At 48.3% G+C, this 22,032-nt stretch overlaps 2 protein-coding genes across 4 annotated transcripts in view; both read left to right on the forward strand.

Moving 5' to 3' along the window:
- Window positions 1–3,498, forward strand: part of SHOC2 (SHOC2 leucine rich repeat scaffold protein) — a 64,501-nt gene extending 61,003 nt beyond the window's left edge. For all 3 annotated transcript variants that reach the window (XM_040564147.1, XM_040564149.1, XM_040564148.1), the window contains exons 8-9: window positions 53–170; window positions 1,369–3,498. In XM_040564147.1, the coding sequence (XP_040420081.1) occupies window positions 53–170; window positions 1,369–1,577 (327 nt within the window). In that variant the 3' untranslated portion in view covers window positions 1,578–3,498. The remainder of the gene's footprint in view (window positions 1–52; window positions 171–1,368) is intronic.
- Window positions 3,499–16,731: 13,233 nt separating this feature from the next.
- ADRA2A (adrenoceptor alpha 2A) lies at window positions 16,732–20,169 on the forward strand. Its single transcript, XM_040564220.1, has one exon. It carries the CDS (start codon window positions 16,878–16,880, stop codon window positions 18,210–18,212), a length of 1,335 nt encoding a protein of 444 aa, XP_040420154.1. The 5' UTR covers window positions 16,732–16,877; the 3' UTR covers window positions 18,213–20,169.
- Window positions 20,170–22,032: the final 1,863 nt, after the last annotated feature.

Here is a 22,032-nt window from a genome sequence, read left to right on the forward strand (position 1 = left end):
TGCTGTTATTTTAAGGCACAAGTTAACTTTTAAAAATGTGTTTTTTCCTTAGAAATTGGTTCTGACTAACAATCAGTTGACCACCCTTCCAAGAGGTATTGGTCACCTTACCAATCTAACGCACCTTGGGCTTGGAGAGAATCTTCTCACACACCTTCCTGAGGAAATTGGTAAGACCTATTTTTTTGATTGTTTTATGCAGTGTGGCTGAGCAAAAGTAGTTACTGACACAGAAGATAGGCATCTACTGTGCTCACAAGTAGAGATACAAAATTCATGCGAAACTTCCAGATATACACAACCTGATGTGAAAGATGTGCCACTGAAAAAGCACTATAAGCGTATGATACTTATCTCGCCTCAGCAAGCTGTAGTGAAATGAATGGTCTAGCTTTTTTGAGTTGTTCTGCAGAGAGCTGCCAAATGCACGCTAACTTGGAATGGTGAGATGCCATTTATCCTCAAATTCTTCCACAAGCTGCATGCTATTGATCACCTCATAAAAGTATTCTTTTTCTTGGAAAGAGGTCAGTGTTAGAAAATACACAAGTCCTTTTCCAATTCCATGGTGTAGGTAAAAACCTTGTGCCCCTTGTGCCTTGTGTAAGGTGTAGACAGCTGAAGCAAATGTTTCTGATGATAGTTCCTCTGCACACACTTCTTTTTCTAAAGCATCATGCTGTATTTCACCTTGAGGAGATAAGAAAAGTAAGCAAGGAGATCTACAGAAAGCAGGGGAGAAATAGAATTATTCTTTCTGTTTACTTGAGACATCCTGCCCTGGCTGCTACTCTTTCTCTCAAGGGGGGATGAAATAGTTTGTTAGATTATAGAAGTAGTGTATGGTATGAAAGATGGGAAGGCGGGGTGTGTTGTAAGGAGGACTTGTATGTTTTGAGTGTATTTCAAAAGTATATTCCTGTGGCACATTACAGTTACCGCTTCAGGTGTGTAATAAATAGGTTGTGTAAAAGGTAGGGTATAGATATTTTATTAGAGATAATAGATACCATGAGCATGAGTAGTTTCTAGGCCCTTCTAATTTGAGTTATTCAATGTTGACTGCAATTTCAAAGTGCTAAGCTGAACAGTTAAGGTAAAATCACAATCAGTTGTTTTATTCTCTGTATTCTCAGTTGCTCTCTGAGGGAGATGTTGTAATCACTATTTTCATGGGAAAACTAATGTAGATGTGGCTCCGGTTTAGATAATGGTGAAAAGAAAACTTGCAGTTTAGAAGTTTAGATGAGAAACTGACTCTAGATTTTATATTGTGAAGAGTCTCCAAGTGGACTAAGAGCTCCTGTCTAAAAGTTAAAAATTGCATGAACCAAACCATACCTCTTTGTATTATTTTATTTTAACCAGGTACACTGGAGAATCTGGAAGAACTGTATTTGAATGACAACCCCAATCTGCACAGCCTTCCCTTTGAGCTGGCTCTTTGCAGCAAACTGTCAATAATGAGTATTGAGAACTGCCCGCTCAGCCACCTTCCACCTCAGATTGTTGCAGGAGGACCCTCCTTCATCATTCAGTTCCTAAAAATGCAGGGACCATACCGTGCCATGGTCTGATGCTAATCGGATTGTCCAATACACTGTACAAAATACAAACTGCATTAATGTTGTAATTGTCTGCATATGTATATATAATATAATATAATATATGTGGTTTATATTATATTATATATATATAAATATATAAATAATATAAAAAGGCGAATTTAAGACTGCATTATGTGTTTCTGCTAATAGAGGAATCATAGCCATTTAGATTTTTTTTATTCTGTAAAAATGCTTGTCTAAGTTTTCTTTGCTGAATTTGATGGATGGATGTCTGAGTAATCTGGAAATGCCATTTCATTTAAAGCAATTGCCAATGAACTCAAATTTAAGGGACAAAAATAGTTTTGCTTAGATTTACTTTCAGTTAAGAGAAACATGTAACCTTTATATAATGAACTTTTCTGTTTTACTCCCTCTTTTTTTGTGTCAAAGCCTGAAAGGGTCATGTGTCCTGAGGTTGGGATTTTCTTTTAACTTATTTTGAGATTTGAAGCAAATGGTGTTTTTATATTGTTTACAGTCAGAGTAAATCACTGGATTTTGTTTTATTTTGATTTGCTCTGTTTTAATCAATCATATCTAGAATTTATATGCCTCTGCTGATGAATTTTTATCAACTGGTTTGTATACTAAAGACATATTCTCATCAGAACAACTGGCAGGTGAAAAGGATGCAGTCAAAACAAAAAGAAAAGGAAGAAAAAAAAAAAAAGCTTGAATTCTGAGTCTTGCTTCCCTGAGTTATCAGTTGCAGGCATAACATATCTGAACTGAGCCTTTGCGGTTGGTCTTTTCTAGCACAAGTAAACCTTTTCAGATTGGTAAAATCATTGAGTATCCTCAGTGAAGAGCGGTTTTCATGTTGTGAAGTAACGATTCCATGAGGTCTAACAGAACAGTTAAGTGGCAAGGAAATAATATATATGTACATTTTTATTACAATGTTGAGTCATAAATGACAACAGGCAATTTTAAGGATTCCTTCTAGTCCTTGTACAATAAATGAATGTGTCTTACTTTTAAACACTGCAATATATGTAAGTTTTAAGGTTGGTTAACAATGTACTATGGTTTTATATCTTGACTTGCCTTGTACCTCCTTCCATTATGGAACTTCTGTGTCCAAGCACAATATCTTCACACTGTGCTGTTTTGCTGCTGAACTAAATGCACTTTTCCCCACAGCTGGGGCACTTGCTTCAAAATATTCAGTTCAGTATCTTGATTATTCTTTTTTAACTTCATCCTATCTGTTTCAGTATTAAACTGATCTATTAAAAAAGAGGCACCTTTTTCATTTGTGCATAGATGTTGATAGCTCAAGAGAAACACTGTAAGTAGTGGACATTCAGTTTTATCACGACTTTCTTGGTTGCTCAAAAGGCAGAAGATGCTTCAGGGAAATATACACTATTGCTGCACTTGCAGGGCCAGTTGTCCTTTTCCAGGAGGGCAGGAGCTTGAGGCGGTTGCATTCCACGTTTACTGAAGAGCTGTCCAGTCTATAATCATTGGAGTTGCTGCTGGGGTAGCGTGGCTTAGAGGACTGTATCTTTTGAACAAAATAAAATCAGCCGATGCCATGAGAAATCTATTTCACATGCAGAAGCTTGGGGAATGTTATTTCTGGCTTTCAGGCATTCTTTCTTATGTATATTGCCTTGATCTATTTTTTTTTGGCATTGCATTCTGTTTTGTCTTACATCTTTTCATTAACAAGGAGTAAGTTTTAAATGGAAGGCAGGTGGAGATATAAAACCTTAGAGGGCTTAAACATGCTGTAAAACTATTGTAGATGTCACTGGATTTTACTAAGTAATTTTTTTTCTTTCTCACATGTTCTCTCTCTGCCCCCTCCCCCCCCCCCCCTTTTTTTTTTACATCTACTGTAGCTTTTCAGTTTAGACTTTAGTTTATAAAAGGCTGTTTTCTTACGGTTCTGCCTGAAGTTAATCTTTCTCAGCATTAAGGTGTTAAAATATGAAGATGCGGAAGTGCATATTTTCAAGACTGTAATCTAATTTCTGAATATACTGCTAAACCCGTATTTGTGCCCTCAGGTCACTAGGGGAAACTGGTTTGGGTAATATGGTTCCTTAAAACTAAAGTGGCGACCCCTTGTGTTTTAAAGCATCTTGGTCTCATTCCCTGTCTGCTTCTCAATCCCATTTTTATAAGAGCTGACGGGATTTAATTTGTTTAGTTTGTAAATATGTTGATTATTCACCTTGTTAAGGTACACGGTTAATGACTGTATGATTGGAGCTGACCCTCTCTCACATAAGTTCTTGTGGAGAAGTTGGCTACCAAAATAGCGCTCGTTACACTCGCTTAAAAACAAAGTATTCTTTTCATTACACTTATAGGAATAAATAAAGCTATGCTTTAATTCATTACTATATTAAAAACAGGATATTTTTTCAAACTATCTTTGTACTAGTATGGTTGTTGCAGTGCCAGATAATCCTGAACCCTGTTTTAGAAGTTTAATTTTATACATTCTGAGGTGAGTGCTTATTTTTTCAGTGTCTCAAGAGAGATTTGAATAAAAGCAGTGTGAGAGAAGTTCTGGTACAAGAGAAATTAAGTCAGAAAAAAATGAAGTTCTTAAAAGTAGCCTAAAGTTTAGATATTAAATGTGTGGCATGGCTTAGGAGTATGTGCATATAGATCTCTATATGCACATACGGGGATTTATATCCAGATCTATTCACAGATCCATATAAATCCAGCTGTTTTGACCATTCAAAACAGTCTTATATCCTGACATAAGACTTCTGCATTTGTCAGGATGCTGGACTGTTAACTGGTGCAGTTTCTAAATTGTATTTAATGCCTGATGACATTCAGTTGGACACATGCTGGTTTATAAACATTTAAGTATTTTGTTGGGCCTGATCAATTAAAGTATGAATGGAAGTAACTTCATCCTGACAAGTGTATGTATACGTACATACATACATGTATATGCGTATCTATATGTGTATGAAAGCGTAGACAAAGTGGTGAAATGAACTCTTTAGGGCTCCTTTCAAATAAGGATGGGAAACAGGCGATTCCCAGATACTCACAATAAATATTCTAAATCTTCCTTGCCCTACTGTTATCTTCAAAATAATTTACAAGGGTTATTGAGAAGTGTGACAATCTTTACTCTGGGTGAAAATCATGACCTTTATTGCTTGCCCATGGACAAAATGTCAATTTTGTATGTCTGCCTATGTACATAAAAAAAAAAAAAAAAGTGCATATACGTATGGTCTATAAAGACACTGTCTTGAATCACGTCCTTGACTTCACAGAAGCTGAGTTACTGTACTATAGACTATACGGTATTATGGAACTTTGATAAGGTCTAAAGCAGATTAGGGATTTGTTAAATAACGAAAAGAAGCTTTAAATGCTATCGTGACTCATTTTGGTCACATCTTGCATTTAAATTTGCTAAATAAAAAGTTGGTAATTATTCTCTGCAAAAATACTTCCTTTAGTATAACTAATATAAAGCTATTAAAGTTATATCTCTGGCTATCCCATATTTAATTTCCTAAACAAATTTGTCTAGTAAAAATGCAGTGGAAGTGCTGCATGTAAAGGTGGGGTCACAAAGTTATGTGATTGGCACTTCACAGTTTGTCAGATGCTATTGGACACTTCTAAATTCATGCCCACTTTTTAGAAAGAGATTCGTGCTGTAGAATATTTGCTTCAGTGCCTCTTCTGGATTTTAGGTTTTCTCTGCGATTTTGTCCATCTTTTGCTGATGTTGTGTGAGTGCATGTTCAGACTTCTTGAAGGTTGTGTTTGTACATGATTTAGTAAAGTAGTACTCGGACTGGCTGGCTGGTTAGCACTTAAACCCATTGTGTCACCTGAAATTCAAATATCTCCAATCTTGGGAGTTGGAAAAGTACTTTTTATTTAAAAATTAGAAAATTTTATCAGAGCTTTTTTTTTTTTTAATTTAAATTTCTGAATCAGTGCAAACTCGTGGCTGGGGAGTCTTCGTATCTGGATACAACAAAGAATTTTCATATAGTCAGTATCACACCTCAGTTGTATCAAATTAGCACGCCAGAATAGCTTCTAATTAGATCTGCAGTTGGCAGTAATTTGCCCAACACGAACTTCAAGGCACAGTAAGGACAATTACAAACAAATGATAGTATCTGCAAGCGGTTTTTGTTTTTATGCTGGCAAAGATCAGAAAATTATGTTTAGTATTCTGATGTTTAGGTCTTAACCAGGACTGCGCAGGACTTTTGCTGTGGAAAAATACCAGACCACACTAATTTTGTGGTTACAAGCTAAACAAGAGTGTAAACAGTCTACAAAAATGTACTTTTAATCTGAATTATTGTAATGTTGATTGTTATGTCTATATAAAAGATTGCCTTGCTTTTTTATAAGAGTCATTCTGTATCAATGCATTCGTTATAAATAGTATATTTGTAAATGAGCTGCCACTGAGTCTTTTGAAAGTTTTCTAGTATTTATAGTCTAACACGAGCTGGACGTAAGTCATACTTTTGCAGTACCCCAAATTATCAAGAACTGCCTTCTTGTTATATACTTGTCACTCTTGAAAAGATGTGTTTTTCAAGTAAAATACAGATTTTTCATGTATAGCAATTACAGGAAACTTCAGAGTTGCTTGACAGTAACTACTGTACTCAAAAGAGACGTGTAAATTGCACACCTTTATAAAGCAAATGTTGGTAAAATATTTTGCTTTCATTTTCTTGTAGTACAGTAAGGCATAAAGTAAAACAACAACAAAAGACTTTGAAAGGGAGAATGTCTTAGATTTTAGTGCAAAATGCATTTCAGCAACAACAAGAAACTTGAAGTAGGTACAGAATTGTGCTGCCTGTAAGAAAGTCATCTGCATTTAAACTTGGGATGTACAAGGCAGTGTTTCCAAGCTGACCTGACAGCTCTGAAGTGCTATCCTTTAGCTCTGGGAAGCTCCCTAGGATAGATGCTGTTTTGAGAAGGTCATGGCTTGCATCATGTCCTACAAACAAAAACATGCTGATATCCTTTGAAATCCTAATATAGAGGCCACAGCAGTTCAGATACGGTGTTGAGGAGGGCACTGAAGCACTTGCTGCGGTAGCATGGATGCGATCAAACCGCCCCATGGTCTGTCTCTGAGCTGAGGACATCCCTGTTAGCATCGGTGGCCTAGCGACCTGAACACAGCAACTCTAAGGGATTTGCAGTTGTACCACGAGGGCAGCTGTGCTGTGCCGCGGTGCTGGCCACGTACCATCCTTCCCCATCTCATGGTGCTGAGTAGCAGACGTGTAAGGACAGCAGCAGGGACTGCAGCTCCTCTGGCACCCTGCCCCGGAGCTCACCCGCCGAGTCTGAAGGGCTCGCCATGCGGGAAGCAGCATCGACATCATGGCATTGAGTAGCCCTTGATAGATTTGGTAAATTCACAGAAGTGCTTTTTTCTTTCTCTCTTTCTTTCTTTTTTTTTTTTTCCTCCTAAATCTATTTGTACTTCTGGCCTCTGCAACATCCTGTGTCTAATAATTCTGCAATATGATTATGTGCTGGGTGAAAAAGGACTTCCTTCTGTTTGTTTCAAACCACACCACCTTATTTCATTTGGTGACTCCCAGTTCTTATATTCTGAGATATTTATCAAGAATCTCTTTCCTGTTCATCTGCTTTTTACTATTCTTGAGGGCTTTTCATAAAGGGGAGGGTTTTTTTTCCTCAAGTCATAGAGCTCTGCCTTTTTTATCTTCAAACAAAACCTCTTCCATTCTGGGGTAGTTCTTGTTGCCTTTCTCTGTAGTTTTCTAGCCCTGCTCTGACATTTTTTTCCCTAATTCATGGCTTTCAGCAGGCTATTTTGTTCTTTGCCTTCTAGTTTGTGAAATAAAGGTACAGCTGTCATGAAAAACTGAAGCCGAGTGGGGGATAAAGTGTAGTGCTAAATTTCAGTGGAGAATAATTTTACTCCAAACCGATCAGACTGGGATTTAGATTTCGGAGGCAAGCCACCCACTGCAATAACAAATTGTTTCCTCTGATTAGCTGTAACACTGATTCTCATTGTCTCTTGCAACTAGATTTGAGAGACAAAATTGGTGTTAAACTGTACTGTGTGCGAGTGTACTGATTTTAAATAATGCCAGAACTTAAAACGCTGTCTTTGTGCTAGCAGGAGTGCATGGTTTTAGAAGGTAGGACTTTTGAATATTTCAGCTGCCTGTTTTAAACAGCCCAAGCGTAACATTTTCTGAAAATATTGGGAAATTTCTAGTGGTGTTGTTTCTTTTTTTTTTTAGTTGCAGATCAACACTGCCCTGGTTGGCTTTGATTTTCCCCAGGGGGCCCCTGCCTGCCACGGGCACTTTCTGTTCAGATGCTTTAAAGGAACATCCCCAGATGAGCCTGGCCTCGGAAGAAGGCTTCATCTGAGTGAGAAGTGAAGAGCGTGCCTGTTCCCGGCACCCTGTGTCCTAAAGCCTGTATTAAGGCCTCGAAAATGTACAGGCGGCGTTTTGGGTACCCGGTGAGACAAATGGGTTGTGTTTTGGTGTAGTTAACCCAGCCTCAAGTGCTTCTGGACCCTGAGTCTCCCAACACTGCTGTCCAGTGGCAGGTCCTCACTCACATAGTGCGCGTTGAGGTGTTTGGTGTGCAAATACTGTATGAAACCTGGACCTGAGGCAGCTTTATAGATTATAGCTAGTGCTTTGAGTTGGAGGTGGTGGCAAGAGCGGCCTATGCCAGAGAAAAAGGTGTTAAAGAGCTGGAGATGGCTAGCTTGGATACAATTAGAAGAGACAGAGTGCCTTGAAAGCTAATTTGTTTTGGTTTTGCAAGCCATCAGTCAAATAAAATACATCATCTCTTCGTACAAGCCCTGCCTCACTTAGGCTTGTAAGAGTGGGAGATAATTTGATTACCAAGATCAAATGATGATGTTTTAGAGGAGGAGCCATCTGGAGCATTCGAGTGAGCAGCTGGCAGCCTGGGCTGCACGGTTAATTGTCTGACTGTGCCTTGCAACTATTTTTCCACTGCAAAACCTTTTAAAAGTCTTTAGAGATCAATCTACCCCACTGCTCTGAATAAGATGCTATCTGCAAAATTGCACACTTGTTCCCTTTTAAAAGGGAAAGAAAAAAATCGTTCCCTTTTAAAAGCTCTTTCCACACCACCATCTCTCTCTCTTTTTTTTCTTTTTTTCCTGTTGGTAAAGTATTTCTTTGTTAAAACTCAGGATGAATCCTTAATTTGCTGTAACCTGGTAGTTGCTTCACTTGACCTCGTCGCTGCTTGTTGTCCCGTGTTGTTACAGTTGTGGGGCCTCAAATGATGGCCAAACTTTGTCTGGATAGTTTTAATAGAAGTGCACTTTTTTTCAAGAAATTCTTAAAACGCGTGGATGGGATGAGAGCAGCAGAATCATGCACGAAAAGGAAGGGCTTTTCCAGCAGTGCTTGCTTTTACCTTACCAGCTTCTTCGGTGTCACTTGTGGTCTCGTCATCTCACCTCCCGTCGCTCCTTCTCCAGATTTCCCCCGTGTTGCAGCAAGCCTGGTGTCTTGGCCCAGTGCTTTCCATGCTGTGCTGAGTGGAAGTAAGTGGAGAAGGGCAGGGGGGGAGAGAGGGGGGAAAAAAAAAGTGGGTACCCAGCGGTTTCTGGTCCATATACGTGCTGGTGCATCCTGATCCTCGTCTGAATTTGCTTCGTACCATCACACCCCCCTTTTCTCTAGAGCTGTTGCTGAATGGAGACACCAGGAGGAAAACAGGATTTGGGAACAGGTGGCTGGGAGGGAGGAAAATAAAAGATGGATTTGCTGCATCTGGCTCAGCCGTGCGTTGGTTTACTTTTCTGCTAGCTCCTTGTACACGTGATTTATGGAGTGCAGCTGGGTTTTTACGTGGTGTCCCGGAGCGAACCTGAGTCCCTGTGAAGGTTTTGATGTCTGAGCACTCACTGGATAAATGGCTTGGCCTGGGGTGTGTGCCGAGGCTTGGGGAGGAATGAATTTTGATTAAGTAATTCTGCGGCTGATCTTTGCTCCAAACCTGTCAGGAACAAGGATGAATGTCTTAGTTCCTGAAGTGACACAGAGCGCTAAGCAGCCCTGAAAGGGCTCTGAAATGTGTGTAATACTTAGTAATACTCATCGCTTCTGCTGGGGAAAACCTCCACCCTCCCACAATTAAATCGTTTGTGAAATATTAATGAGAAAATGATATTTTCATTTCATACAGACATTTAGTTCCCCAGAAATGTAAATAAAGAGATTTTCTTAAGGTATGTGTTAAAGCCACCGTGACTGCTCCTTGCCACTGCTGTCTTTAGCTCAGCTTAAGGACAATGAAGAGTGGGTCGTGGTGGGGGAGCAGTGGTGGTTTTCAGCTCCAGAGGACTTGGTTGGCCTGATGCCCAAGACCTGGGAGCCCTCTTGAGTGGCCCCGAGCCTGGTTCGTGGCTGGATGGAGAATCCCACGCTGGCTGCTGTGTGGCCAACGTGTCCCCAAAACGGCTTTGCAGGGCTGTTGGTTATAGCCAGCTGAAATCCACGATGTGCTGCCTTTCTGAGGATTTGGGGGCTATTTCCAGCCTGGCTGAAACGAAAGGGTGTTGCTGAGTCCTGATTTCGGTTACTCTGCTTTCCTGTCAGTGCATCTGATTGCATTTGGGACCGTGCCTCCGGTAACGCTTGGGTGCCGCCTGGCAATTTCCACTTCTTTGTGGCTGTGACCCAGCAAATTGCTTGGACTCTACAAGTGGAAAGCGGATTTCAGGGAGGGTTCAACGCTCCCTATCTGTGGGGGAGCTCAGGCATTTCCCACCACGGCTGCCTTCCCTGTCCATCCTGCCCTTCGTTTAACTCACACTGGCGGGCTGAACAGCGGGGCTGTCAGAGGAGATCGCTCCTTTCCCTCTTCCTGGCTGCAGTGTCCATCAGTTGCTCCCCGAGGGGCAGAGGTGACGGTGGCGCCGGTGCTGCCGGGAGCGCTGACCTGCTGCAGGCTCTGTCTGAGTGCCGAGGCGGAGCCCTTGCGGGGGAATTCACTGGCGCTGCCCTGTGCAGGGCTGGAAATTACTTCCCAGGAAAAAGCGAAGAGAGTTTGTTTGTAGCAGCAGAGGTTTGTGTTTGACGTTATGTGCTTGGTTTTCTGTGGTGCTTCAGTGCAAGGCATGGATTGTTTTGCTCGTGAGTTCTGTCTGGTGAAAATTTCCCTTGCTACGTGTGGTGTTTCAAGGGAAAAGGAAAACCAGAATCGAAAAAGCACAAGTGGAGATGCATTGTGCCTCTGCTCTCAGCATCCAGCGTGTCAGCCTGCCTCCTCTAAGTGCCTTATCCTGGTTACACAGCACCGCCCTCGGTGTAGTATTCCCAGATAGGATAAATGGTTCCTGGGGAGAGAGCTATTGCGTGTTGCTGAAAAGCAGGTCATAGTGCCGAATAAGCAAATAAATCAGAAGCTGGTGTTTAAACTTAATTTGAGCCTCTCAGGAAAAAAAAAAAAAAGTACCTTGTAATCCGTACAGCGTTAATTGTATTGTAGACAAGGAGGGGATGGCCGCAGTCACGATGATGGATTTCCCTCTGCGGCACGTACAGGCAGCATCTGCAAACCAGCACCAGGATGGGAGCCCCAGCTTTGGAGAGAAGCAGCCTCCCTCGCGTGGCCGTCGGATGCTTCTGCCTGCCTGGCTCCCGACACTCCAGCAGGAAGGAAGGTGTTGTTGGACCAGGGGCAGCTGCCAGCGAGGTGCGAGCTTTCCTCGATGGGAGGGTTGCCCACGGCCTTGCTGGCACTGGGTGGGCTGCCCTTGCGGCTGTTGGGGCCAGGCGGGCTCCGTGTGGAGGTCGGGGCTGCTGCTGGGGGTGAGGGGGGCTCTTTGGGGGCACAGCGGCAGGACAGAGGGTCCTGAGGTGGTGGCCAGCCTAAATATCAGCCATTGTGGTTTAGGACTGGGAGACTTGAGCAGCTCTGGGTAGTGCCCTGTGCCCTCTGGCATCCACCTCCCCGTCATTGCTTCTGTGGGAGAGTGGGAGCCCGGGGAGGGCTGCTGGGACGTGTCCTGCTGCTGGGACATGCTCCCAGGCACCTGTGGGGACACCGGGGAGAAGCTGGCACACAGAGGGGACTCCTAGCAGATCCAGCCGTGGCTTCTGGATGATTTCTCAGCGTTATTTGCTTTTGCCACTAGATGGTGAAGTAAGTAATAAGCGAGAACACCCAGAGTCTTGCTGTGCTCCCCAGCGGCCTCCCTCCTCGTGGAATCACGCCAGTGTGCTTTGCTTTCTGGGAACCCGGCAATTTCAGGCAATTATCCCCTGTATGCTTTATGTGGCTCGGCCTCTGAGCACTGCTGCTGCCATGCCAAGCCCTTTGATCTCTAACTCCAGATTCACTCAGACAGGCCGAGCTGGGTTAAACACAGAGCAAGCCTGCCTGATGCTGGTGTGTGTGGAAAGCCATCTCAGAAAGCTTTCTGTGGGAGCTTGCTTGTTTAATGAAGAGGGGGGGATGACCCAGACCCCCTTCATGGTGACCTGAGCCTGCTGTGAGACCCACACCTTGCCGGGTGGGCACTGCAGGCCCCTGCCTTCACTGCTGCCTGCTGGGCCCTCTCTGTGCCCAGTCACTCGCGTTGCTGGCAGCTTTTCGGGGTTGGCACGTGAGGGCACGGCTCAGCTGGGGCACTCTTAGGGAGGGAAACTTGCTGACTGCAGCCCTGGCCCCGAGGCAGCGTCGCTGTCAGGGCCTCAGACAGAGATGGTGAAGAACAAGGAGGGAAAAGGGCAGGGATGCGGTCGGGCCCCGGGGTGCGCAGCTTGAGCAAACGAGTTACAGCTTCCCAGCTGACTAATTGGACGTTAGCCTCTCCCAGTTGTGAAATTAAACACTTTAAAGCCAGGCAGCCTCAATTTTGCTTTAAACACGGGCCGGCTCTGCTGATGAAAGGTAACTTGCTGAGCTGCAAGAACCTGGATTGTTTTCATTCAGGGGAGGTTACAAGGGAAGGTAGCGGCACCCAGCTGCGCTCCTGGCTCCTCTCTGCCCGCCTGGGCCTGCCTGCCCTCGGAAAGGCAACTCTGGCCCAGGTGCCCTGCCACAGCCGGGCCCTTGGCCATGGGTCGGTGCTGGCTGGGAAAGCTGCCTGGTATGGGGTCTTACGGGAGCTGCTCGTGGTCTGTCGGGTTCGTGCTTCATCCCCTCTGTGCCCATTTTGGCTGATGCATCCCGTGGGCAGATGGGGTGGGAGGCCGGGGGAGGGCCGGGGCTGGGGCTGGCCCCACAGCCCTTTGGTTGTGGCCACGCTGCAGGGCACAGCAAGGATGGAGGATTCCTGGGGGGAGGGGGAACTGGATAAAGAGGCTGTGTGAAAACCTGTGATCAGAATGAACTTGTATCTGTACCCACAGGTGCCACAGAGACAACATGCACTGTTGTTTCTCTCTCCACCCATGGCATGAGGTGCCCAAGAGGTGTGCATCCTGCTCCTGAGGTGAGCCTTTAGCGGCACGGGGGCCACCACAGCACAAAGGAAGGGAAATGGTAACTGGGGGAGGCTCACGTGAGCGCCGTGCCTGCGCTCAGCCTCACCCCGCGCTGTGAGCTGTAGCACAGAAATGCTTCTCCTGGCTGTTGATTTAGGGCTGTGCAATCAAACCTGGCAGCTACAATCCTGCCAAACAGGGCAGGCAACCCCAGTGCAGCTGATGAGGAAACGCGAGCAGGGCTTTAAGGCTGTTTGTGAAAAAAATACTGAAGGAGCAGGCGGTCACAGAGGATCTGTCTCGCGCTGGTTTGGGCCAGACACGGGGCAGGGAAGATCTGCTAGGATCGGTAATATTCAGCGTGCTCCTCTCCTCCCTGCCCAACACCCGACACCACGGCAGCGTCCATCTGCTCGCTGGGGGATTAGGTGCGAGCGCAGGACACCGTTGCTGCTATCCCTTCCACGATGGTTTATTCAAATAACTCGGGAAAGTACATCCAGCAGCTGAGTCCAGACAAACTCCGTTGAAAAACACAGCTTCTGGGGAAGGCATCGCTGTCAGGTCGAGGAAAAGAGCTAAATCTACAGCTGCAGTGCAGTGGTGGATGGGGAAGGGGAGGTCTGTGGGTTTGAATGCACGCGCAGGGCCAAGTGCTTGGGTTCCCAGAGCAGCTGGTGGGGACAGATGGGTGGGTGGCCAGACCAGACACAGTTCTGATGATTTTTAAAGTATTTATTATTATTATTATTATTTTTAAAAGAAGAAGAAGATGAATCATAGCACTTGCACTGCCTCCCTGGAAATGGATGGTGCATTTGCTGACGTTGGTATTACAGGGCAGTGGCACTGTGATGTACCCAACCATGCCAGGTTTGCCTGCTGACGATCTTTGCCTCTTCTCTGATATTTTTTTTTTCTATTTTTTTGGTGTGGCTTGGGTGCAGTTTGCTTGTCATGGGGAAAAGCTGTCCCTCTGGAAGCTAATAGGAGGGGCTATTTGGCCATTAGTCCACAGAGCATCCCAGGCCATGGGCTCTCGGTGCGTTACCCCCAACAGAGCCTGGTTACTAAAGCAAACCTCCCTGCACAACACCCTGTTTTGACTTATTCAGACAAAGCCAGCAGCACAATCAAAACCCACAGCCACAACCAGGGCTTCCTGCCATATGTATGCAAATACGGAGATCAGGGCGAGCAAGCGAAGCCCAGACCTCCAGCTCCCTGCTACAGGCCACACAGAGCTGCTTCCAGAAGTGTTTCTGCACCGTGGCTACTGCTTGCCCCTTTCCCCTGGTCCCCCGCTGGTCTGAATCCATCCTGTTTCCATCTCTGTTCCCATCCCCTGGTCGGCGCGCGCTGCGGCCCATGCGGCAGGAGGACGAGCTGTGTGCTGGGCCCTCTCATCAGGCACTTGGTGGTGGGGTTTGAGCTGCAGAGACCTTGCCACTCACACCAGCGTTGTTAGCAGCTCGCATTCAGAAGCTGAGCATCTGGATGCAAATGCCAGGGGATTGATATAAAAAATTTATTTACTTTTTGTTTTTCTTTCCCCTGAAGCTTTTCTCTAGTCTTCCACAGGCTACAAATTCACAGTTCTTAGCAAATCCCAGGACTCTGAGTGCTGAGGCTTTATTACAAATTACCATAAAGTGCGGGATGAGCTCATAATACGGCATCCTGTAGGAGCTGCAGGCTGCTGTGGGGCATCCTAGGGGTGCTTGCCAGCCCTGGCATTCCCACCTGCCTGCCATGCAGAGCTATGGGACAGCCTGCAGAGGAGGCAGAGGGGAGATGTGACGTCGCTGAGGCGCTTTGCAGGCAGCGCTGGGTGCTGCTGGGGCTCCAAAGGCGTCAATAATGTCACCAGGATGTCACACACATGGTTGTGGTGGTGATGCAAGGAAAGCGTGCTGATGTGCCAGGTTTCCTCTTGGAGATGAGCACAGCATGCTCCCAGCTGTCCCCAGGCTTCTGCTGGGGTGATTGGAAACCCCCACTGATCCCGTACCCAAGGGAGACCAAGCCCTGCTGTCGGAGACAGCGCCCCATGTCCTGCAGAGCACACAGCACCCGGCGGCCAGCAGAAAGCAGAAGATGGCCCCAACGCCCAGCATCTCCTCGCCCCCTCCCTTGCCTTTCCACATACCCAGGTGAGTCCCTGTACCCTGTGTGTCCACACCTTCCCGTTGTTGTGAAGTCAGTGGTTATAGCTCACGGCCACTCTGATGGTGACCCCTCCAACGTGCATGGAAAGGTGCATGCACATCATTTTAGGTTCAATGTACAGGTTTTAAGTCACTCCCCATGGATTGCCACCTTCCCAGGTGCACTGTGTAGTGGGTCCCACAGTCCCCCACCTCTCCATCCTGTGCTAGCCCCAGAGGTTCTGCAGCTCCCTGACCCCATTTTCCACCCCTGCTCTCTCTGCCGGGCATCGCCGCTCCTGGGCCTGGCTTATAACACTGGCATGGTGCGGGGACGAAGCTGACAGGGCTTCCTCCATCTCGCAGAGCAAATCCGTTCATTGGCCCAAGCGCCCGGCGCGCCAATTAATTATCAGCTGCCTGGCTCTGGAGCACGGCGTGAGCATCGTTAGAGCCGGCTGAAAATGAGAGCGAGGAGCCCGTGAGGGTCAGAGCTGGAGCCCGTGTGCCGGGGGGTGAGCGAGCTGTGTGCGGGGAGCTGGCATCCTTGGGGCCACCAGGTACGTCGCCTCTGCTTTCCGATCAGAAATGTCCCTTATTGCTGCTGCTGCAGCTGGGCAAAGCCTCCGGGCACCCCATGGGGCAGGTGTGGGGACCGGAGCCCCCTCCCATCCACATGCTTGAGGGGCTGGGGAGAAACAGCGGGGAGCTGCCAGGGAAGGGGCAGGAGGACAAGCCCCGGGGGGGGAGCTGCTGGGGCTCGGCCGTGGGCCGGGAGCTCCCGTGGGTGCCGCGGCCCCGGGGGCCGGAGCGTGCAGTGAGGCGCCGCGGCCAGCAGGTGCCACTGCCCCCCCGCGCTGCCCGCCGCCAACCGGCCCCCCCCGGCCCCCCCATCCCACCCCACCCGGAGCATCCCCACGGCACGGGGGGCGCACGGAGGGGCGGCGGCGGTGCCCCCCCCCCCCCCCCCCCCGGGGCTCCCCGCGGGGACATTGGCTGCGGGGACCCCACGCGGGACGGGTCCGCAGCTGCCCCCCCCCGTGGGGGCGCACGAAGCCCCGTGGGGGGGGCGGCAGGAGCAGCCCCCCCCCCGTGTCCCCACCCCACGGAGGGAGCCGCGGCTCCGCAGCGGGGCGAGACCCCCGTGGGGTGGGCTGCGGGGAGGGGGGGGGGGGGGAGCGGTGCGGAGCGGGACTGCGCTGCCCGGGGCGGGGGGGGGGGGATTTGGGGATGGGGGGGTGACAATAGGGTCGGGGGGCGGTGGGTGCGGATGGGGGTGAGCACAGGGGGCTGGTGGGGGGGGGGGGCGGAGCACGCGTGTGCGCGGCGTGTCCGTGTCCGTGTGCGCGCACCGGGGGCAGCTCCCTCCCCACGTGGGGCTGACGCGGCAGCCCCGGCCTGATCCGGGGCTATAAAGGGGCCGGCAGGCGGGCGAAGCACGGCAGCCGCCGCCGGCTGCAGCCCCGGCCCCGCTCCGCTCGCCCTCCGCCGGCAGCGCCCGGCATGAGCCGCGGCGCCCCGCGCCCCCCCGGCACCCCCCGAGCAGCCCCGGCCCCGGCCGCGGCGCCCTAGGAGCGCGGAGCCCCCCCCCCCCCCTCCCGGAGCCCCCCCCGGGTTGGGGCTGGGGGCGAAGGGCGAGGGCCGCCGAGCAGCCGGGGTTGATGTTTAACCGGGAGCGCCCGTTCACGGAGAGGGGCCACTTCTTCTCCTCCATGGAGTACCAGCGGCAGCTGGGGGAGGAGGAGGGCTACCCGCCTCCCGCGGCCAACGGGAGCTTCAACGACAGCGGGGCCGGGCCGGGATGGGGCACGCCGTACCCCCTGCACACCACCGTCACCCTCATCAGCCTGGCGGGCTTGCTCATGCTCTTCACCGTCTTCGGGAACGTCCTGGTCATCATCGCCGTCTTCACCAGCCGGGCGCTCAAGGCGCCCCAGAACCTCTTCCTGGTGTCTTTAGCCTCGGCCGACATCCTGGTGGCCACGCTGGTCATCCCCTTCTCCCTGGCGAACGAGGTGATGGGGTACTGGTACTTCGGCAAGGTGTGGTGTGAGATCTACCTGGCCTTGGACGTGCTCTTCTGCACCTCCTCCATCGTGCACTTGTGTGCCATCAGCCTGGACCGCTACTGGTCCATCACGCAAGCCATCGAGTACAACCTCAAGCGCACCCCGCGCCGCATCAAGTGCATCATCTTCATCGTCTGGGTCATCTCGGCCGTCATCTCCTTCCCGCCACTCATCTCCATCGAGAAGAAGAGCGGGCAGCAGGCAGACCAGGGGGTCGCGGGGTGCAAGATCAACGACGAGAAGTGGTACATCATCTCCTCTAGCATCGGCTCCTTCTTTGCCCCCTGCCTCATCATGATCCTGGTCTACGTGCGCATCTATCAGATAGCCAAGAGGCGCACCAGGGTACCGCCGAACAAGCGGGCAGAGCGTCCTGAGAAGAAGCAGAATGGCTTGGCCGACAAGGAGGACCTGCCGGCCACAGTCCAGCTCAACGGGGAGAAAGCGGCCGGAGGTGGCGACGGGCAGGAGGGAGAGGTCAATGGCATAGACATGGAGGAGACCTCCTCCTCCGAGCACCAGGACAACAACCAGTCCAAGAAGTCAGAGAGACCGTCAAGGGGAAAGGCCAAGACTAAGCTGAGCCAGATTAAGCCTGGGGACAGTTTGCCCAGGAAGGTGGAGGAGGAGAGGACCACCAAAGGGTCCCGGTGGAGGGGCAGGCAGAACCGGGAGAAGCGCTTCACCTTTGTGCTGGCGGTGGTGATCGGTGTCTTTGTCATCTGCTGGTTCCCCTTCTTCTTCACCTACACACTGACTGCCGTCTGCCAGAGCTGCTCCGTGCCCGACACCCTCTTCAAGTTCTTCTTCTGGTTCGGTTACTGCAATAGCTCCTTGAACCCCGTCATCTATACAATTTTCAACCACGACTTCAGGCGGGCCTTCAAAAGGATCCTCTGCAGGATAGAGAGGAAAAGGATTGTTTGAAGGACCCCCTGGTTTGGGCAGGACTAATCATTCAAGACTTTGTAGGAGTGTAAGGCATGGCTCCCTTGGGCTGTGCTTGCATGGGATGGTTTCCTTCAGCCTGTGAGCAGGAAACCCTCAAAACCTGAGACGAGCCTATCGACACGCCAGACAGCAGCAGCGAGGAGCAGCAGGCAAGTGGAAGTCCGAGCCGTGGCATTCGGCTTTCCAGGGGAGGATGGCTTTTGACTTGCTTGGTTTACTTTGTTAGCTTTTTTTTTTTTTTTTTTCTTTTGCCAGAGTCTCTCAGTGGATATTTTCATGACTGCTCAGTTTGACTCTTTAAAGACAAGCTCCGTGCAGCTCCATGAGATGAACAACAAAGAGGGAGTATGCCACCTCAGAGGTGTCGGCTTTTTTATTTTGTTGTATTGTATATGTAATTAATATTACCCCCCCCCCCCCCGTGTAAAATACAGTATTGTATCCCTGAATCTGAATGTCTTAAGTTTTGTAAGGCAAGCAGCTTTGAAACTGTGAATGCTTTAATTTTCTTTGATACCTTAAAAGTCCCTCTCTTCGCACCCTCTGAAAACTTAAAACCACTGAAAAATTAGAGCCATTTCCCCTACCCATCAGTCTGACAACATTACCAAAATTTCCGATGTCTGTCCTGTTTTTTTGTTTGTCTTTTTTTTTTTTTTTTTTTTTTTTTAACTACAGAGCTTAGTATCACACATCTTGCCAGGCTGGCTTTTTTCATTTTTTTTTTCTTTTGGTGTCATACCTGATTGTATTTAATTTTTGTGTTGCCTGTGCTATGATACAGCTGAGCTGGGAACTTCCCAGCCGTTAGGAGGTAGAGCAGAGCCGAGGAGTGGTGGCTTTGCCATGCAGTCCTGGGGGGCTGCGAGGTGGGCTCCTTCTCACGCCGTGTGAGGCTTGGGACCCAGCCAAGCTCCCAGCGAGTTAATCTCGCCTGATATTATACCACACTGCAGTGACGAAACGTGTTCAGCACTAACATACTACTTCCCCCACCTCCAACTGTAAATAGATAACATTTCATAGCAAATATCAGGGCTCTGTATATCATGCTATCTTGTTTGTATTGATTTTGTTTTTGATGTTTTAAATCCTGCTGGGTTTCCTGCAGAAGCAGAGGGGGTTTGTTTGCAGAGGTGGTTCCAACTTTCTGAATTAACGGAGGAGAGTTAAGTTTTTAATATGCCAGACTCACCTTTCCTAGGAAATACTGAAGCATCCCTCTTTCAGTCTTACACAGGGCAAAACCCTGAAATGGGAAACTTACTGACACTTTCCCCTGTATTTTATAATGTATTATTATTTTTTTTATTTAAAGAAATGTGTACATATTGTGAGATTGGAGCAGGAGAGAGAGTTATTACTGCTTTTACACTCCTTTCCTGAAATGTCTTTCAGCTTTTTCTGCTACAAAATAAAAATTAAAAAAAAATGAACAGAACAAATGTAACATCTTTGTGCAATGAAGAAATTTATGGAGAATACTGAAAGGAAAAAAAAATTCTTGATATATCACAGTAAATGCATTGGCAAGAGTTTAAATGTTATGAAAATAGCTTTATCAAGTGCTGACAAATCATAGAAATTGTTTGAGAAAGCCAAGTTTAAGTCTCTTGTATCGGATGAATTTGCCTTCTCTGGAATTTTGTGGTGCAAGGAAGAGACTTTAAAACAATACCTTTTTACTTTTGGAAGTGTTTTGTTGATTTTGCTCTCTCTTTGGCTTTGTAATTAACTCTGAGGGTGCCTGGCTGCATCCTGGGACCTGGAGAGCAATGTTTACATTCACTTGCATTTTCAGAGTTGAATCCTCAAGACGTGAGGAAAGCAAATAAATAAACTGTGCTTTACTGTAAAACAAACCAACAGAAAACACAAGCAGAAGTTGCTATAATGGATGATTATTTTTATTAAATAAAAGAGCGTTTACAGATCAAGTGTGAAAACCCTCTGAATAATCTGTTAGCTGTAATTTTTTCCAGCCATTCACCGATTCTCCGGCAGCTTTGGTCTTGACATTTTTTTTCAAGAGCGCGTTGGGAAAAGCACTGGCGGTTTCTGAAAGACGTTTTTACCCCAGGTAGGGAACAATGGCTCGCTTCATTGCACAAGGGCAGAATAACAAATGAGTCCTTGATGTTTCTTGTTCTCCCCCCCCCCTTTTCATGCCACGGTAAGAGCATTCACGTGCTTCTTAAAGGAAAGAGGTTAGGTGTGATTTGCTCCTTGGAAATGCAGCCTGGCCCTCACTGGGAATGCCAGGCTGGTGCAGTTTTTGTAGCTCTTTTGTTGATTTTTTTTGGTGATAATTAGGTTGCAGATGGGATTAGAAGTGCTCGGAGTGGAAGGCAGTACTCCTTTCTATATGCAGGAGTGTCCACCTGCCCAGCGTGGTGGCCTTTGCAGGCCAGGAGGGCTTGATGGAGGCAGGGTGTCCTGCTGTCCCCTCTGGTGGCCTTGGGGGGTTTTCCAAAGTAGACCCAGGGGAGATGTAGGGGTCGGTGCCTTCCTCATCCCTATGACTCTCTGCTGTCCTCATGTCCGAGTCTCCGGCACAGACAAAAGCATATTTTGGTGGGTTTGGGGGTGGGGGCTGTGGCTTTGACAGGCTGTCGGTGAAGCTGTGCACAACTGAAACATGGCTGATTATTCCTAGTTTTTCATCAAAGATAAAAGCAATGTTCCCAGTTTCCATCAAAGATAAAAGCAATGTGCTTTTGGGGTTGTGTCCCTCCCAATACCCCGTGTCCTCACAGTTCAGCCCAGCCCAATAAAATACCTCAGGGGCTATGTTAGGTGAGGACAGTGACTCCCTGCATCTGGCATGGAGCTGCCTGCCCGTCCCCGTGGCCAGCGTCTGAATTTCCACCGTCCTGCTGCCTTTGCCACCTTCTGACTCGTTTTTGTGTTTAATTTCCCTGAGCTGTTGGTCATTTTGGTTTCAGCTCTGTCCTGGGCCCTTTCTGCCTGCTGAGGGGGGGCACGTCCGAGACGCAGGGGCCTTGTGGGCTGTGTTGTGCTGGTTATGGGGTGAAGCCACTGCTCTTCTCCCTGTGTGGTGGTAAATGTTGAGGTAAACTTCCACACCTGCCCCACATCTTGCTGTGGGGCTGAGGCCCTGCAGCCCAGGCCCAGTCCCAGTGCCTGGCCCTTCGTTTTCCCTCTCCTAAATTCCTCCCTCAGTTTGGAGAAAGCGGCCTCAGCGCTCCGGCTCATTCCCATGCAAATGCCACATTATGGGATGTAATGAGCTGTGGTTGTTTTTAATAACCTTTTATGTCGGGGCTGGAATGTTAACCGTGCGGGGGCAGAGAAGGTGCCAGCTCAGGGACATGGATGTGCGGCCCTGAGGAGGAGGCCTGGCATGGCAAGTGTCCCCAGATGTCCCCATGTGCGATCTGCAGGAGCAGCAGGGTTGTCCTTGCAGAGCCTGATGACAGCCTGCTCAGGGCTTGTCCCTGACCCCTCATCCTGCTGGCATTCACATTTATTTCCGTGGGGTTTTGCCCCCATTCCCTGGGACACAAGGAACTGGTCACACTGAGAGCCTTTTTCAGGGTGGTCCAAGGAGGGATGGGCTTGGCCCCAGTCACTCTGCTCACAGACCATGTGTTTTGCAGGCCTGGGGGAGCCCCTGTGGGTTTCACCCCATGTCCCTCAGCAGTGCCATGCTGTGGGTGTCCCCCCACCCAGCACCCCGTCGCCCAGGGCTTTGTGCCCCATGATGTCCCTCCTGGGTTGGGTGGCCAGCCCAGCAGTGGCGCGGCCTGGAGGCTCTCCTCAGCTGAGGCTCTCC

The sequence above is a fragment of the Cygnus olor genome, chromosome 7, assembly GCF_009769625.2.
Source record: "Cygnus olor isolate bCygOlo1 chromosome 7, bCygOlo1.pri.v2, whole genome shotgun sequence".
Lineage (NCBI taxonomy): Eukaryota > Metazoa > Chordata > Aves > Anseriformes > Anatidae > Cygnus > Cygnus olor.

Excerpts from the sequence above, each read along its gene's own strand:
- ADRA2A (XM_040564220.1), top strand. The coding sequence starts at position 16,878 with ATGTTTAACCGGGAGCGCCCGTTCACGGAGAGGGGCCACTTCTTCTCC.